The 19,589-nt window shown below is 40.5% G+C and overlaps 1 protein-coding gene across 1 annotated transcript in view; it reads left to right on the top strand.

Annotated features, from left to right (window-relative positions):
- The first annotated feature begins 12,079 nt into the window (after nt 1-12,079).
- wwc1 (WW and C2 domain containing 1) overlaps nt 12,080-19,589 on the top strand; it is a 115,994-nt gene continuing 108,484 nt past the window's right edge. The window contains exon 1 of the mRNA XM_059990529.1: nt 12,080-13,362. Coding sequence (XP_059846512.1) covers nt 13,226-13,362 — 137 coding nt within the window. The 5' untranslated portion in view covers nt 12,080-13,225. The remainder of the gene's footprint in view (nt 13,363-19,589) is intronic.

Here is a 19,589-nt window from a genome sequence, read left to right on the forward strand (position 1 = left end):
GCTCTTAACATAAGCCTCATCATAATGGGTATATTGAAGCTTTACAGACACAATATCAGATGCTACAACTTCAGGTTACTTGCTTTCTCTGACTGCATCAGACTGGCTATTTCTTCTGTTAAGGCATCCATCTATGATATTGATTCAATCTTTTCACTCTCCAAAAGGACAGTTGACTAGCTGTACATGTCCCACAGCTCTGCTATTTGCCACACTTTGGTTCTTTGCCTATTTTATCATTCTCTAACTGCTCCTATTAACCAATTTGACCCAAAGACATCGAGAACTTAGCTCCACGGCAACCCTATCCTCACTCTTTCAGAAATATTCCACCTGTCCTTTTCATCCCTTGGCACCACCTCCCCACCTCCCCCCCCCCCCCCCCCACGGCCCCAAGCTCTCCTGCAATTTAAATTTTACTTCAAGACGTACAAAAAAGCTGGATGAACTCAGCAGGTCGGGCAGCATCCATTGAAAGGAGCAGTCCTACATCTGCTGTAGTAGCAATACAAATATTTTTCCATGCTCAGCTTTTCCTAGCATGCAAAAATAAACTTTTTAGCTTCTCCAGAAAACCTGCTATATACGTAGGTTAACCTGTTTTTCTCCAGGAACTGGACTGCTCCTTTCAATGGATGCTGCCCGACCTGTTGGGTTCATCCAGCTTTTTTGTACATCTTGATTTGACCACAGCATCTGCAGTATACTTTCTGTTTAAATTTTACTTGCTTTCTGTCTTTCTTAGTTCAGAGAGGTGTCTTCAACCTGATATATAAACTCAGTTTCTCCTTTGACTGATTCTGTATGACCAATTCTACCATATTCTGTTTTTATTTCAAATTATCAGTGTTTGCATACTTTTGATGTTTCTTAATGTGGATACACAGCATGGTAACATTCTGGCCCAAACAACTGATCTCCTAACCTATACATTTCTGGAATGAGGGAGGAAAACAGAGCACCACAGAGGAAACCCACGCAGACACGGGGAGAGCATACAAACTTCCTACAGACAGCGACAGAATTGGAACTTTGGTCACTGACACTGTCTAGCATTACGCTAATCCCTATGCCACTGCGCTGCCCTACTTTCTTCACTAACTGCCTTGTATTTATAACTAGGAAGTTTTATAATCAAATATACCGAGTTTTATCCTTTGGAAAAGCTTTCCATTTTCTCCCCAGGGCCCTTTGATCTTTTTCAGAGATTGTGCAAAGATTAACTTGAATAGTTTCAGTTGAGACACCACAGTACCGTAGCAGTTAGCACGACACTAATGCAGCTTGCATCAGAGTTTGGAGTTCAATTCCATCACCATCTGTAAGGTGTTTGTACTTCTTCCCCATGAATACATGGGTTTTCTCCAGGTGCCATGGTTCCTCCGACATTCTAAAGGTGTACCAGCTGGTAGGTTAATTGGTCATTGTAAATTGTCCTTTCATTAGGCAAGAGTTCAATAGGTGGGTTGCTGGGCGGTGTGGCTCATTGGGCCACAAGGGCCTATTCCATGCTGTATCTCGAAATAAATAAAAATTAAATAAGTGAGAAACTGAAAAGCTCAAAATTCATGCTGCTCTTTTTAAAAAATCTTGAACACAGACACCAGTAGGTGGCTGTTTTCTACATAAGTTCGTGTGTCTCTAGACAATAACTTCTGTAGTAAAATTGCTTGAAAACACCCCAGAACCTTTCTGATTTTCATTTATATTAAATTCTTTAGCATCATTTGAAGTTAACAAATGCTACTTGAAGAGAAGTGTATATATTAAATTTGACGTGTTCACAACTTTCAACTCTTTCTAGAAATCAGCACTGCAGCACTTTGCTATTGGAAACCAATCAGGGATTCCTCCAAACATTGAAGGAGCAATGGAGAAAATAGCTAGGAATATTCAAGGCAGATCATTTACGCAGCCCCCCCCCCCCCCACCAATATCTAGATGCAGTTTCAGAAAAAAAATGATCTCATATGTGATAGAGGTCAGTGAACACATCAAAAATTTAATCTTCCAAGAACTGCATGGAGAAACTCACACACTGCTCTTGAACTTTAAGACCTTAAGATTTCACATAACTTAGAACTGCTATGCATAGTGCAGATGAGCTGGGCAGTTCTTGCTGTTCAGGTTCGGCTTTCTGTGCATTAGCTGCTCATAAGCAGTAAAATGAGGTGCCAAATCAACATTGCACAAAGATTAATACCATTGCTGCCTCTTAGGCACAATGAGTGTTTGCTGTTCAATACCACCATTCATTCAATATTAATCACCAAGCTTCTAAACCTAAGCCTCTGAACCTCCTTCTGGTAAAGAATTCACGGCTTCCTCATCAGGAGACCAGAATTAGTATGGAATGGTGATAACATCTCCTCCTCGGTGGCAGTCAACATAGGGGAACTTCAAGGATGCATGCTTAGCCCACCACACTATCCCCTCCACACTTGTGACTGTGTGGTAGCACAGCTCAACCACCACATATAAATTCACTGATGTTGAGAAAATCTCAGATCATGACAAAAAGTGTACAGGAGTGTGATAGATTGATTGCTTGAATAGTGTCACAACAACAACCTTGCACTTAATGTTAGTGAGATCAAGGAATTAATTGTGGACTTCAGGAAGGGGGAGTCAGGAAAACATACACCAGTTCTGAGGAGTCAGAATGGAAAGGGAGAATGGCTTCAAAACCCTCAGAGTCAGTATCTGTGAGGATCTGTCTTGGTCCCAATACATTGAAGCAATCATGAAGGCTCACAAGCAACTCTACATCATTCAGAGTTTGAGGAGATTTGTTCTGTTATCAAAATGCCTTGTAAATTTCTGTAGCTGAACAGTGGAGAGCATTCTTACTGGTATGGAGGCTCCAATGACCAGGATTGCAAGAGTTTGCAGAGGATTGTAGACTCATCCAGCTAGCTCCATAATGGTTACAACCATCCCCACCAATCAGGATATTTTTGAGAGACAGTGCATCAAGAAGCAGCATTCATTATTAAGGATTCTCACCATCCCGGACATACATTCTTCTCGTTATACTATCAGGCAGGAGATAGAAGAGCATCAAGAACCATATTCAATGATACAGGAACAGCTTCTTCCCCTCTGTCATCAGATTTCTGAATGATTCATCTATCTTATAATTCCTTTCTTTTTACACTATTTTGTAATTTATAGTAATTTTATGTATGCACTGTACTGCTGCCACAAAACAACAAATTTCACATCATATAATGTAGTGATAATAAACTTGATTCTGATTCTAGAATAGATGGTGAACATGCAGAGAATAGAACTGAATTTGATAAGAATTGTGAAGATTAAAAAATAGAAGCCAGAGTGTGCCATTATGCCCTTCAAGCCTGTTTTGTCATTAAGATAACTGAAGATTTTCTACTTCAGGAACTTTTCCAACACTCTCTCCTTGACTCTGTGTTCAGTTAATGTCCGTCAATCTGTCTTATGAATCAACACAATGACTGAGCTTTCACTGCCCTCCAGGATAGAGGGAAAAAATTAAACTTTCACCATTCTCTGAATGCAGACATTACTTCTCATCTCAGGCCTAATAAGCCTACTCCTTCATTTAAATGATGTCTCCCTGCTCTTAGACTTACACCTTCCTTGCATTTATATTGTCAAGCCTATAAAGAACTTTATATGCTTTGATGAGATTTCCTTTCGTTCTTGTAAATTCTAAAAATTAGTACTCAATCTCTCTCATACAGTAAGCTCAGTATCTTTGAATTCAGTCTAATCAATCTTTGCTTAATTATCTCTGTAACAAGTATATTCTTTCCTAAACTATACACAATATTCCAGGTTATCACTCACCAAGGCCATGTACAATTGCAATTAGACTTCCTTACTCCATTATTCAAATCCTCTCATAATGGGGACTAACAGACCATTTCCCATCCTAAGTGCAATATAATTATTCATTGCGTTTGAAATTCTGTATGTATTGAGACCTATAGAGCTAGAAAACATTTTTATATAATCCATTTTCTAAGCATATGTTTCAAAAGATGAATTAATGAATAGTTAAAAGGAAATGATTTGTATTATTTTGGCAATAGAGCAGGGTTGTGAGACTAATTAGATAACCCTTTTAATAAGATGTCATTGGTAAGATGGACTGAAAAGCTTCTTTGTGTTGTGCTACTCTATGATTCTAAAAGCTTTATCACCTTGTTTTGTTCCTTTCAGAGATATGTTGTGAACACAGTGCACCAGAAATAATGCATAATGCTAAATATATCCTATTTTAGCCTGTATAAACAGTTCCTGGAGAGTAATTTACTCCATTTATCTATTTCATAAACTGAGTAAACCGTCACACATGGATTAAACAGCACTGTTGCATGGATTCCTTGGTCTCCCTTTTGCTCAAGAAAGAATTCCAAGATATATCTGTCCTCATTATATTTGCCTCTACATTCCTTTTACCATTAAACTGTTTATAGAATATGCAGCTGAAACTAGTTGTTCAGGAAATAAGTTCGATATTCTGTTCTCAGAATTTACTTTGTGAAGAATCGTTTGCTTTCCAACTATCTCTTTCACTATTTGGGGGTCTCAGTTCATACAAATAGTTTTAAAAAATAGTTGTGATTTTTTTGCATGATGAAAAGGAACAATGCATTATACCATAATGACTTCCAGCTGCCCAGCCAGTGTTTTGTGGCTAATGTATAACAATAGCCTCATTAAGAAAATGCTCCATTCATTGTGAAATGTGTCACATGATGCAATCAGACACAAGGGCTTTCTGTTTAATGCATGATGTATGCAAAGTGCACCATAACATGAGATGAGGGGCAGCATCTGGGTCACTGACTCTTTAGTCTATTTTCAATTCTTGACAGAATTTGATGCTTTTGTGTATAGCTGACCTCCTGCAGATTCTTTACACATCTTATTTTAACATGTTTGAAAACTGTCACCAGGATATTAATAGCAACTTTCATACATTCTGCCACACAGCAGCGGTACCTGGAGAAGCCATCACTTTCATTGGTGAATGGCTAGCAACAGAGGAAAGGAATTAAAAGATGGATAAACGTGATTGGCAGTAATGCAGCAAAGATGAAAAACAATTATTGCAGATGGTTTAAAATTAAAATATTTCTTTTTTTCACTTTTATTTCCCTGTCATTTCACCATCTTACCATTTTACCATTTCTTTTCACCATGCTCTTCCCCTTTCTGATATATTTTTTATCTTTTCTTCTCTACTCATGTCTATTCTTTCTTCTCTTATGACATCTTTTTTAAAAAATTTTCTCCCACATTGTTATCTGTTACTCTTTTACCTTTCCATTCAATTTTACCTTCCTTTCTTCTGCTTTTTTTTCTTCCTGGTCTCCTCTCCTGTTTCTCTACTTTGTCCTATCATTATTCTTTACAATTCCCTTCTCACTTCCTTCTCCTTCTTCTCACCATCACATTTTGCTTCCAATTCCATTACCTTCCCACTCTTACTAATCTGCTCATCACCTACTCTTCTTACTCCTGCACAGATCAGCTGGTAGGGATATTCACAGACATTTTTATCTTCTTCTTCTTCTTCCTCCATTCTGAGGTTCCCACTTGCTTTAAGACCACTATCATCCCATGATGAAAATCAAGCATCAACACATATCGAAGTGTCCAGTCAACCATTCACCACCTTCTGACTTAAGTGTAATGATTGCCGTGTGTGTCACTTTGAAGCATCATGTGCCAAGCTGGTCTTATCAACAGATCACTGTAGCACAGTGTCTAGCACAACCCTTTTACAGTAAAGGTCACGAGTTCAATTCCACCACTCCCTGTAAGGAGTTTATATGTTATCCCTGTGACTACATGGGTTTCCTCCCACAGTCCAAAGACACACTGGTTGATAGGTTATTTAGTCATTGGAAATAATCCCATAATTAGGCTGGAATTAAATCAGGGGATTGCTGGCCAGTGTGGTTTAAAGGACCAAAAAGGCCTATGCATACTATATCTCAATAAATAAATAAACCACAGATTCTGCAGATGCAGCAAATCCAGAGTGACGCACATGAAGGAATTTAGGTCAGGCAGCATTGACATTTCAGGCCAAGGCTCTTCATGACATGCTGAGATCCTCCAGCATTTCGTATGTGTCACTCTGGTCTTATCAGCATATGTGGAAGATAATATGGCTTGATGACACCAAAATCTAGTGACTTCACAGGCAATGATAGCTGAATTCTTATTATTATTAAGGATTGTGGAAATTAAAAGAAATATACAAACCAAGGCTAATCAATATGAGAGTTTAATTTGGAGACACAAGTGCTGGAACCTGGAGCAAAACAAGAAGCTCCTGAAGAAACCCAGTGGGTCAAAAAGCATCTTAATGATGGAGGCAAAGGGATGGTCAATGTTTTGGGTCAAGATCCTGCATTGGGACTGAGAGTATGGAGGGAAGATAAACAGTTCAGGGATGAAGGGTAAAACGGGAGCTGGTAGGTGATAGGTAGAAACATCAGGTGGGCCATGATGGACAAAGAGAGCCAAGTGGAATTAGATAAGAGAGGGATAAAGGGCAGCTGGAACCAGATATGGGAAGGGCCCAGAAAAGGAAAGCTAAAGTAGAAAAAACCCAGGTGGGTAAGTTTGTGCATGTTGGGCAGATGGGTTCAGTTTGGTGAGGGTAATGCATCTAGGTAGCAGAGGAGGGTGGGGTAAAAAATAGGAGACCATAAGACATAAGAGAATAATTAGGTCACAGCCCATTGAGTCTGCACCACCATTCCATCATGGCTGATTTACTATCCCTCTCAATTCCATACTCCTGCCTTCTCACCATAACTGTTCTCACCATCTACACCTTGCCATCTTCAGTTTTCTGATGACTCTGCAATAGTTGGATGCATCAGCAAGGGAGATGAGGCTGAGTACAGGACTATGGTGGGAAACTTTGTCACATGGTGTGAGCAGAATCATCTGCAGCTTAATGTGAAAAAGACTAAGGAGCTGGTGGTGGACATGAGGAGATCTAAGGGACCGGTGACCCGTTTCCATCCAAGGGGTCAGTGTGGACATGGTGGAGGATTACAACTACCTGGGGATACAAATTGACAAAAAACTGGACTGGTCAAAGAACACTGAGGCTGTCTACAAGAAGGGTTAGAGCTGTCTCCATTTCCTGAGGAGACTGAGGTCCTTTAACATCTGACGAACGATGCTGAGGATGTTCTACGAGTCTGTGGTGGCCAGTGCTATCATGTTTGCTGGGGCAGCAGGCTGAGGGTAGCAGACACCAACATATAACCATATAACAATCACAGCACGGAAACAGGCCATCTTGGCCCTCCTAGTCCGTGCCGAACCCTTAATCTCACCTAGTCCCACCTACCCGCACTCAGCCCATAACCCTCCACTCCTTTCCTGTCCATATACCTATCCAATTTTACCTTAAATGACACAACTGAACTGGCCTCTACTACTTCTACAGGAAGCTCATTCCACACAGCTATCACTCTTTGAGTAAAGAAATACCCCCTCGTGTTTCCCTTAAACTTCTGCCCCCTAACTCTCAAATCATGTCCTCCAGCTTGAATCTCCCCTACTCTCAATGGAAACAGCCTGTTCATGTCAACTCTATCTATCCCTCTCAAAATTTTAAATACCTCGATCAAATCCCCCCTCAACCTTCTACGCTCCAATGAATAGAGACCTAACTTGTTCAACCTTTCTCTGTAACTTAATTGCTGAAACCCAGGTAACATCCTAGTAAATCGTCTCTGCACTCTCTCTAATTTATTGATATCTTTCCTATAATTCGGTGACCAGAACTGCACACAATATTCCAAATTTGGCCTTACCAATGCCTTGTACAACTTTAGCATTACATCCCAACTTCTGTACTCAATGCTTTGATTTATAAAGGCCAGCGTTCCAAAAGCCCTCTTCACCACCCTATCTACATGAGACTCCACTTTCAGGGAACTATGCACAGTTATTCCTAGATCTCTCTGTTCCTCTGCATTCCTCAATGCCCTACCATTTACTCTGTATGTTCTATTTGGATTATTCCTGCCAAAATGTAGAACCTCACACTTCTCAGCATTAAAAACAGAATCAACAAACTCATTTGTAAGGACAGTGATGTTGTGGGGGTGGAACTGGACTCTCTGACAGTGGTGATTGAAAAGAGGATGTTGTCCAAGTTGCATGCCATCTTGGACAATGTCTCCCATCCACTCCATAATGTACTGGTTAGATACAGGAGTACATTCAGCCAGAGACTCATTCCACTGAGATGCAACACTGTGCGTCATAGGAAGTCATTCCTGCCTGTGGCCATCAAACTTTACAACTCCTCCCTCGGAGTGTCAGACACCCTGAGCCAGTAGGCTGGTCCTAGACTTATTTCCACTTGGCATAATTTAACTATTGTTATTTAATTATTTATGGTTTATATTGCTATATTTCTACACTATTCTTGGTTGGTGCGACTGTAACGAAACCCAATTTCCCTCGGGATCAATAAAATATGTCTGTCTGTCTTTGATGCCCTGACTAATTATGAGTCTATCAATTTCCGCTATAAAGATACTCAATATCTTAGCCTCCACAGCTGACCTTGATAATGAATTCCACAGATTCACCCTCCTTCGGCTCAAGAAAATCTTCCTCATCCCTGTTCTAACGGAAAGTTCCTCTATTTTGAGGCTGTGTCTTGGGTTCTAGACTTCCAAAAGAAACACCCTCTCCACATCCACGCTCACAGCATTTTGATATTCGATAGGAAGCACAAGTCTTGTCCCTCCCTCACCACTTTAGGACTTTAGAAGTGAACAAGAGAATGAACCTTGGTGGCCAGAGTCAGGTTTAATATCACCAGTATTGAAATTTGTGAAATTTGTTAACTTTGCTGCAGCAGTACAATGCAATACACACAAATATAGAACAAAACAATTACAGTAAATATATATAACAGCTAAGTTAAACAGCTAGTGCAAAAACAGAATTTTTTTTTAAAGTAGTGAGGTAATGTTCATGGATTCAATGTCCATTCAGAAGACAAATTGTACTTCTGGGGCACCATTGAAAAGGTGACTCCTGCAAGCAGCTCAGATGGATTACATCAAATAATTCCATTTCAGCCTGCTACAGCTGAAACAATGGAAATGGTATGGAATACAGCAGTGTGGATTACTTAAAACTAGAAAAGTCAATGCCTATACCTCAGTGTTGTAAGCTACACAAATGAAATAAGAAGTGTTCTATTTTGCAGTTGGTCTCACCATAGTAGTGAAGACGCCAGAGGCAAGATAGGTTGCTGTGGGATTAGAGGAACTGAAATTATGTATGACTGTAAATTCAAGATTGCTGTTGCAGACAGAGGACAGGTGCTCTGCAAAACAATCACCTTGACTAAGCCTAGTCTTGCTGATGTAAAAGGAGGGCATATCACAAGTATCAAATGTGATAGATGAGGTTGGAGGAAGTACACATACACCTCTGCCTGTACATGCATCCTCCTAAAGTGGCAAGGGAGGATGTTCGGGGGCAAGATTTGCATCTCCTGCAGTTGCAAGGGAAAATGTAAGGGAGGCGAGTGGGCAGGGATGAGTGAACCAGAAAGTCACGGAGAGAGTGGTTTCTGGGCTCAATGTAATGGGGAGAAGACAAGAAATAGGTGACTGCTGGTAGGCTCCCATTGCAGTTGGATGAAATGGTGAACAGTTTACTTTCATTGATTCAGGTCCTGAAAACTCAACAACATCTAATTACATTGCCTAATAGATTCAGAAATTCAAACATTAATCCAAACGTCAAAAGGTGAAATGTGCTGCTGCTTTTAAATTTATGAATGTGCCAGATATGCTGTATATTTCCACTAACAGCTCTATGAGATCTGGAGATTTTAAATCCCTACAGAGCGTTACTGTAGAATTAATCCTACAAATAAAACTCAAGGCTAACATAATGGTAATCGAGAGCAAACACATACAATTTGCCAATAAAACATTTTTGATTTTAGGCAGCGAGGCAGACTTTGGTAGACTAAATCTTTATTTTGTGAAAGAGACATGCGTTGCTCAAAGGGAACTACTGATAGCAATAGGGCAGGAGTTATGCTGGAACAAAGTCAGGTGCTTTGATTATGCTGGCTGCTTTACAGAGACAGAGAGAAGTATAGATAGAATCCATAGATGGGAGACTGGTTTGTTATGTGCTGAGCTGTGTCCACAACTCTCTGCAGTTCCTCGTAGTCATGGGCAGAGAAGCAGCTGCCATACCAAGCCATCATACATCCAGATAGAATACTTTCTATGATGCATTAATAAAATTGATAAGGGTCCATGAGGACATGCCAAATTTCTTTAGTCTCCTGAGGAAGCAGAGGTGTTGATGATCTTTCTTCACTGTGACATCAACAGGGTTGGACCAGAGCATGCAATTGGTAATGTTCACACCAGGGAGTTTGAAGCTCCCAATCCTTCAAGCTATCGATAAATGAATTTATATTGTGACAACTCTGGCCTTAAAAATGAACTTCTACAAGTGATGAGACTCAATTGTTATACACGAATATTTATTCATTTGTTAACTATTGAAGATAATTAATCTGATTTTTTATTCCAAACTTTTTTTTATCTTTCTCTTCATTATTTGCCAGTGAGTTTACCCACTCTAAACCCCTTTCTGTCCTTACATTGTTAATTTCAGACATTTTCAAAAGGACTAAGGAGATACCACATTCAGAAAGGTCACAGATGACTAGTTTCCATCATTTTGCTACCCAGAGCATACATATTATATACCTAAATGTGCAAAGACAAATCAAACTAGCAGCAGCATCATTGTATGCTCTGCCACATCAGAGATTGACTTGGCCTGACCTGTTGAAAAAAAATCGTACTCCTAAAAAAATAGAATGCTAATTTTGTACAAATTTGAACCATTTCTGACCCTAGTTTTTCATCCTTCCCTTTCTTTATAGAATTGACCTCTACAGGATCATGACCAATTCAGCCTATAATATAAGAAATGTGGCAAGTACACAGCAGGCATGGTCAGAGTAGTAGCCAAGTCAAATACAATTTATCATAAGTTGCTGAAGAACCCACCTTTGGGCAGCAGGTTCCATATCTAAACAGTGTGGGAAAAATTTTCTCTTCAGTTGTTTTCCCAGTAATTATGTATTTATGAGCTCTTGTTAACTTCGCTTCTTATTAGGTATAGCTTCACTGTAAATATTTTATGAAAACTTTCATTATTTTAAGCATCCTCATTAACTCTCACCTTATTTTGTTTTGGCTCTGGAATCAGCAAGCAAATGAGGATTTTTGTTTGCATTGTTAAACAAGAAAGCAGTGTCTGTGTAAATTATAAGTAAATTCACAAAGTCAATTTTAAAAATGAACTGGTTAAATACTCAAAAAGATAAAAATAATAAAGGTTGTGGGAAAAGAACAGGGTGAATGATATGCATTAAATAGTACTGCCAAACAGGAAACAAAGTCACAACAGACAAAATGGAAACAGAAGAGACTGCAAGTGCTGGAATTTGGAGCGACACACAAACTCACAAGGTCAGACAAGATCTATAGAGGGAAATAAAGTCGATAGATAAAATGGACTTTTGTATCAATCTGTGATGATAAAAAAATTCAGATAATCATCAGTACCCATGGTTTCATCCTAATAAGCTTGCTTTTCATCTTCAAAATCTTGATGCTCCAATAAAAGTCTTAAATTTATCCAAAATGGTTGAATTTTAAAACAAGACTGATATCCAGGCAGTCTTTTTCTTCTTTCTTTTTTCTTTCTTTAGATAAGGGTTAAGGGGAGGGGGGAGGGTTAATATTATCTTTCTTAATATTTTACTATTACATTTATTCTTTGTAATTTCTAAATTTTAATAAATATTTTAAAAAATCTTGATGCTGTTTCAAACTTTACAATGTAGTCATGTATACTTTTACACAGGTTTCTTTATTCTGAAATCAATTATCTCCATTTATAAAATCTAATACCAACATCACATTTGATATCTGAAACTTCCATTTCATTTTGTCTTTGTCAAGGATTTGTAAATAGATACCTCCAGGGCCCTCTGTTCGAAACCCCTTCTAAACTTGAACATGTAGATATTACCCTGCTGCACGTTCATCCAATTTTCTAACAAGCAAATACAATTTCATCAGCCATTTGCCTCCCACTTCACTGGCCAATCTAGCAACCTCTCTACAAACCATTATGTCTTCTGTAGAAATTTACAAAGTAATAAGTGCTCTTTCAGTCACTGTGCATGTCCGTACCGGTATTTTCAGAGGAACATGTTGCACGGGAAAAGGTCATTGAGACTTATTTACCTATGCTAACCATGGGACCAATTCCAACGCCTGGTACTTGTTTGGTTCCCTTTCATGCAAGTACTTTCCTGCAACCCGAATATCAGGATTGAAAATAAGCGGGATCATTTAAGATCAGAAGTGTATTTTTACAGCAGAAGAATATGTAGGACTGGATCATTCACACCACACCGTCTGCTGCGCTATTCAAACGATTCGGAGCAGATCTTTTCCCTGCAACCCAATCCGTCTACCTCCTGTCTACTTTGAAGGAGGGCAGCATTCACAAGAACGGAAGAACTGTGCAGGGTTTTAGGGGCATTACGGCAAGGAGCGAACGTCGCAACGCTGCTTTTGTGGTAATTACGGCAGCAATGTACCTGACTGACAACCTGTATGACGTCATGTTGCGAGTCACGAGCCCAGGGAAGCGGGGCTTTTCGGCATCGGGCGGTGAGGGGGGGAAAGGGGAGGAAACGCACCCCAGTTGGAAGCGCTTAGACTGACGAGACTCTGTACTATTAATAACGGCACCGGGGGGAAAAAAAGAACGGAATAGGGAAACTCTAGCCGTTGGAAAGCTTTTAGTGTGCGCGCGTTTCGGAAGGTGGTGCTGAAGGGAACTGATTCAGTACTGCGGGCGTGCGAAGGGGGTCAGGGGATCGAACGCTCCCTCCCAACGCCGGCTAAACAAACATGGAGGCCGCAGCGTGAGGAGGAGAAGGAGAGGCAGCCTTCGATCACCATCGTCACCCCCCCCCCCCCGGTTAATCGCCGGCGGAAAGCGAGGCGGGGAGAGGGGGAACTACCGGTCCCGAGGAGCCGAGCAGCACTCGGTGTCTCTCCCTCCGCCCCTTCCACTTTCCTATGGAGCGGCTCGATTTCAGGACAACCTGCTGCTCGCGATGCCCAAGTCGAATAAAGAGGGCGGTGGAGGGTTGCCCCTGCCGCCCGGCTGGGAGGAGGCTACGGATTACGATGGCAAGCTGTACTACATCGACCACAACACCAAGCAGACCAGCTGGGTGGATCCGCGCGACAGGTGCGTAGACACCGGCCCGCGCTCGCCCCCCTCCCCCCCTCGCTCTCCCTGCCCGCTGGGGTCCGACCGGGGTGGCATCTGTGCGCGTGCGCAGCGTCTCAAGCGAGGAGAGGCGGGGGCGGGGGGAGAGAGAGGAGGAGAAGTGGCTGCTGAGGGAACATCGTTTGCAACTGCGCACGCGTCGTCTGCCGGTCGCGGGACTGCGTCTGCGCAGCATTCCGAACTCTCTCGCCCCATTCTGGAGGTCATTGCGTTTCGCGTGCTTGGCATTCCTGGGATAGTTTGCCCGTGGGAAAAAACAAGGCACGGCACTTGAAAAGACACGTAGAAGTTTTGCGCCTGACTTTTATTTTTAAGTGTAATTCGTTTACACTACTGGCCAGATTATATTGTAAACATTGAAATTAACTTCATGAAGTGGTATTATTGGCAAGGTCAGGTTTTATTGTACTTAAAAGGATGTTAAGAAGGCACCTGCTTGCATAATAGCAGTACAGTACTTTTCTCCTGTTTTTGCGTGGATGGCCAAGGTCAAAGAAGCACAATATACATTTGCACAGGGGTATTGAAAAGCTTGCAGACCTTACTTGGCAGCAACACCACAGGCACAATGACAAGAAAAACGTAAATATAACTTTTGACTTGAGTATGATGACGGGTGAACAATTATTTCCCTGTTTCTGGAAAAGGATTTTGCAAGTGATTTGTTGCCATGTACTTATTGCCCTTACACCTCATAAGAATAAGGGGTAGGCCATTTAGAACGGAGTTCCGGAAAAAATTTTGCACCCAGTGAGTTATGGATATATGGAATGCTCTGCCTCTGTTGCTCTGCCAGTGAAGGCCAATTCTCTGGATGCTTTCAAGAAAGAGTTAGAGTTCATAAAGATAGCAGGGTCAAGGGATATGGGGAGAAGGCAGGAACAGGGTACTGATTGTGAATGATCAGTCATGATCACAGTGAATGGTGGTGCTGGCTCAAAGGACCAAATGGCTTATTTCTGCAACTATTGTCTATTGAAAGATTGTATGCACAGTAGCCAAGGAGTGCCCTTGGAAATGGGATGTGAATGACCACCAAGATCCTACCCTGGATAGTATGCTATTGTAGGCAATATATAGTTAATGCAACAATTTTAACATCTTAGGTTTTGTTCATTTTCAGTCATGAGATGTATATCCTTTGGCTGCCTTTTGAGAAAGTATTTTACGTTCTCTAAACATAGGGAGCAAAGTGTAAACAGCGAATATGTGGGTCTTGGTGGACAAAGGAGTGAACTATGGAGAACCGGATGATGTGGATGAGCTCCTAAGTGCATACTTCTCACATGTATTTACTAAGGAAAGGGCATAGAAGATAATGAATTCATGCTAACTTTACATTCCTTAATAAACAAAATACTAATATTGTTCCCTTTTTTGGGAGGGCAGGAGGAGTCAGCCAGGTGGTGGGCAAATTCCTGTCTCACTAATTTGAATGAGGAGGTAACTAAGGTTGATGATTCTTAAATGTTGCCTATATAGACCTTAGGCATTTGACAAGGCACCACATAGTAGCCTGGTCCAGATGTTAAGCCACATGGGAAGTTGGACAATGTCTGTTGTACATTGGTAATGTAGAATACTGCAAGTCTTGCTTATTGGTGAGACTGATGTAGGGGAGCTGCATGGCCTTATTTGTAGCACAGACTACACCTCATGCTGCAGGGTTGCTTGATGTAGCCGCTCAAAAGAAGTGACACTGAAGGCGGTGTGAAGCGGCGTTCATGCTGGATTGGGGTCGGCCCCCTCCTGTTGATGCTGCCCTCTGTGTTCACTGGGTAGAAGACAAGCTGGATTGTACTCCTCTTTGGACTGCTGTGGGTTTGTTCTTGCCATAGACTCAGAGATTTGGGCTTTTTTTTCATGTAGTTATATGTTTACTGCTATTTTATATGTGCTATATGTGCCTTGTGCTGTGTATCACTGTTGGTACTGTGTTTAGCACCTTGGCTCTGGAGGATTGCTGTTTCACTTGTCTGTATTCATGGGTATCCATGTATGGGGTTGAATGACAATTAAACTTGAATCCAAGGTGATTTGATTAATAGGATCCAAACTTGGCTTGGTGATTAGAAGCAGAGAGCTGTGGCAGAATTATGTTTTTTCTGATTGAGCCGCAGATCAGTGCTGGGACCAGTGTTATTTGTGATATACTGTAAATGACTTGGAAATGAATTGTAGGAGGTATGAAAGCTGAGTTTGTCATGTGCACAAGTACATGTATGTACAGGCACAATGAAATACTTGGAGCATCACAGGCACATACCTTCATATAAGCAGCATTCGCAAGAAAGACAAATTAAGGTTTTACAAAAAAGTACACAAATAGAACAAAAAACTCATGTGACAACACATGTTAGTGCTGTGGATAGCAAGGTATTATCTTAAGTTATATAGGGATATAGATCAGATGGAAAGTTGGGCAGAGCATTGGTGGATAGACTTTAATCTTAACAAGTATAAGGTGATGCATGTCAGGAAATCAAATAATGGAACGATGTATACAGTAAACAAAAGGGTGATAAGGCATGTTGATGAACAGTGTACAGATGGACCTTAGGGGTTCATATTCTAACATCCCTGGAAAAGAAGGCACATGACATGCTTGCATTCATTGGATGGGGCATAGAATATAAATGTTGGGAGATTACAACTTTACAAAAACACTACATTTGAAGTATTATGTACACTTCTGACTGCCACACCATTGGAAAAGTATGATTGAGCTGGACAAAATGCAAAGAAGTTACATCAGATGTCATCTCGATTGGAAGGCTTTAATTATCGGGAGAAAATGGAAAGGCTGGGGTGTATTTAATAGAATGAAGGAAGCCAAAGAATAACCTAATAAACTATTAAATTATGAGCCATGGACAGGATAAATAGATCATCTTTGCAAGCAGAGAGTATAAGTTAAGAGAAAGGATTTTTAAGGGATAAGCTTTTTCTTACAGAGTGGTTGATATCTGAACTGACTGCCAGAGGAGGTGTGAGAATCAAATAGAATTAAATATTCAAAGTACATTTATTATCAAAGTATGTATAGAGTACAGAACCCTGAAATTCATCTTCCCCACAGACAGTCATGAAACAAAGAACTATGGAACCAACCCATTCAAAGAAAAGTATCAACGTCAGACCCCCCACCATGCGCAAAAAAATGCACAAATGGCAACAAAAAAAAGGAGCGAAAACACAGAATATAAAACACAAAATCAAAAGGCATATTTCAATTCATTTTAGCTCAGTATTCATTATGTGCAGACTGGCCTGATTCAAAAATCGCCCAAAAATAGTAACCAAAAAGGAGCGACCAGAACTAGAACACTTTATCATAAACCTGAATAAAAGATTCAAAGGTTTATTTATTATGGAAATATGCAGCTTAAAATTTTTCTTCTAGGTAGCCATGAAAGAAAAGAAAGGAGTACAATCATCAACCCTCATATCCCCCTTCTTCACACAAAAAAACAAGCAAAAATGGAACAGGCATATCAAACCTCAAATCCCCTCTCCTGGCACAAAAAAACAATAAGGGAACATGTGCATCGACCCCCAAATATCCCTCCCTGAACAAAAAAAAACAAGAAAGATCGGATGAAAAACAGAGTATAAAAAAAAACTAAGACTGATAAAAGGTCTATAGTCCAAGTCCACATCCAAAATACAGAAAACCTGGGGAACACTCTCCTACCACTACCATTAGGCTCACTGTCAACAGTTACCTGGCTGACTCCTCCTGCCCTCCTAAAAAAAAAGGAACAATATTAGTATTTTGTTTATTAAGGAATGTAAAGTTAGCATGAATTCATTATCTTCTATGCCCTTTCCTTAGTAAAGTGGTAGACTTTTCTCTCTCCATAGCAGATTGATCAAAAGACAGGCAGCCAGCGCTCAGCCTCCACATTCGCCATAATGTTTTAATCCCCCTTGTCGCTTTAATTGTGGAAAATGAAAGCTTTAATCGGCTCGCAGCCTGCCTGCCATGAGGTTTGTGCACGCTGCGTCTGTCTCCTAGAACCCTCTCAGAGCACTGTGCTGGAACACCCAAAAATCTCCAAACAGCAGATCGCAGGCTCCAACAGTTCCAGAATCACATCCAAGATGAAAAACAAACATAACAGACATAAGAGAAGTGAAATATATGGTTTCATGATCTATCCAGAAGATGTCAACCGAAGGAGCTTTGTAGGCAGGTACCATCTTGAGCAGAGTCCAAATCTATAAATGTGTGAATTAAATCTTGCTCCAGTCCCATCCTCCGACGGAATTGAGGGAGAAAGAGATCACTGGTTCATAAGAACCTTTCCTCGGGAGGAGAGAACGAGAGACCACCACATACAGACACATTCCCTGGCAGAAATGAGTGAGACTGGTAAATAACACTGAACACTCGCTTGCCTTCTGCACCCACCTCGATGATTTTCAGTCTTCCTAGGCACTTTAATCGGTAAGAGATGGAGTTGGTCATGGGCTCGTGCCCCGTCTCCTGGCTTCCTGGCCTCCATGTCTCATCCTTTGGCCAGAGCCTGATGGAACACTCTTGGAGACTGCAAAGCGCCAGATCCCTGATTGGAACAAAATTATGTGCCAGAATATAGATGACAGGCTCTAAAAGGAGCAGAACCTTACCTGAAATTTAAAAAAATGTAAAGAAGTGAAAGGAATTGCTTTGTGAACCAACTTGAGGATGGCACCTTTGGTAGTTTTATTCACTGCTGCCAACTTCCCAATAGTAAATGACCACATTTTAAAGACAAACAGCACTTAAATAGGCAAGGCATAGAAGGATACGGATCTGATGCAGGCAAACAGAAATAGTGTAGATAGCAAATAGTTGGGCTTGGCAGTGAAAGCCTTGTTGCTGCATCATATAACTCAATGACAAGGTACCTCACCCATGGAAGGTATTCCTGTTATTTGACAGGCATGCCATTCAATACACATAGTATTGACACAAGTAATTCACTGCAAATGCACGAAATAAAATATTGGAAACACCTTACTTGTCAAGCAACATCTCTGGACAGAAAGGCAAAAATGACATTCATATTTTCATCCTCGTTGTTCAGTGAAATTGCTGTTGCTTGATTCCATTTTACCTTCCCTAGCTTACCAACAGGATTTTTAGCAAAAATGCTCCTTTTCCCATGCATAGATTTAGTTGTCAGCCACTGCGTTTTGAGCTTGCTTTTCCAATAGTAAGATCATAAGTTCAACAACTCATTCCTTTCTAGCTATGATAACCTTTCAACCCCTTGCTTATCAAGTATCTATGTACCACAGACAAAAAAATAATTTATTGTCTGCTCTTCAAACATTAGTGATATGGATATCACAAGCAAGGTTGCAGTTTATTGTGTTGTTTCCCCTTGTTGGATGACAGTCACAAGCCACCATACTGGTGGGTTGAGAATTGCACGTAGCTGGCAAGTCTTCTTCTCTGAAGATATTTACTGAGAGTTTATGTGCTGAAACTTTATGGGATAAGTATGAGTATTAGTATTATGAGTATTCAATTTCTCAAAGTTCTCGAATTTACTTTCTGCAATTGCCTTACATTATGCTTCTAGATGATTAAACCAATCCTCTAGTTCAATAATTAACTCCAATTTAACCTGCAATCATCTTTGGCCTCTTTCGTTCTCAAACTACATCTAGGCATTTAGGAACACTGAAAATATAACAGAAAATGCTAGAAAAACTTGGCAGCTTGGGCAGCATTGGACAGAGAAATGTTTACAAATTTCTGAATGAACCTGCCGAGTGTTCCTTGCATCTTCTGTTTTTATTTCAGATTTCTGGTGTCTGCTGTTTTTTGATTTTTTTTAAACTGGCATGGCGTCTCTGTGCATGCTGTTCAAAATCAATCTGATCTCTTCACCTGACATTGCTGCAGAATGACCCTAAGATTGAGTCATGAATAGTTTTATTTGTTGCAGATAAAAAATTGGAAGTACAGAAGACAATATCTTGCAGCCCTTGCCAAAATGCCTTTAGTAGAAGGATTACAATGGCTCACCAATGTACTCCTAAGGACATTTGAGAGTGGGCAATAAATATTGGCTCTCCCTGATATTCCTACATCCTATATAATGAATAAATAAAAATACAACTCTAACTAAAACTCGGCCTTGCTGATCTGCTGGTCTTTTCTCTGTTCACGCATTATTCTTGTCTCTTAT

This window comes from Hypanus sabinus, chromosome 15, assembly GCF_030144855.1.
Source record: "Hypanus sabinus isolate sHypSab1 chromosome 15, sHypSab1.hap1, whole genome shotgun sequence".
Lineage (NCBI taxonomy): Eukaryota > Metazoa > Chordata > Chondrichthyes > Myliobatiformes > Dasyatidae > Hypanus > Hypanus sabinus.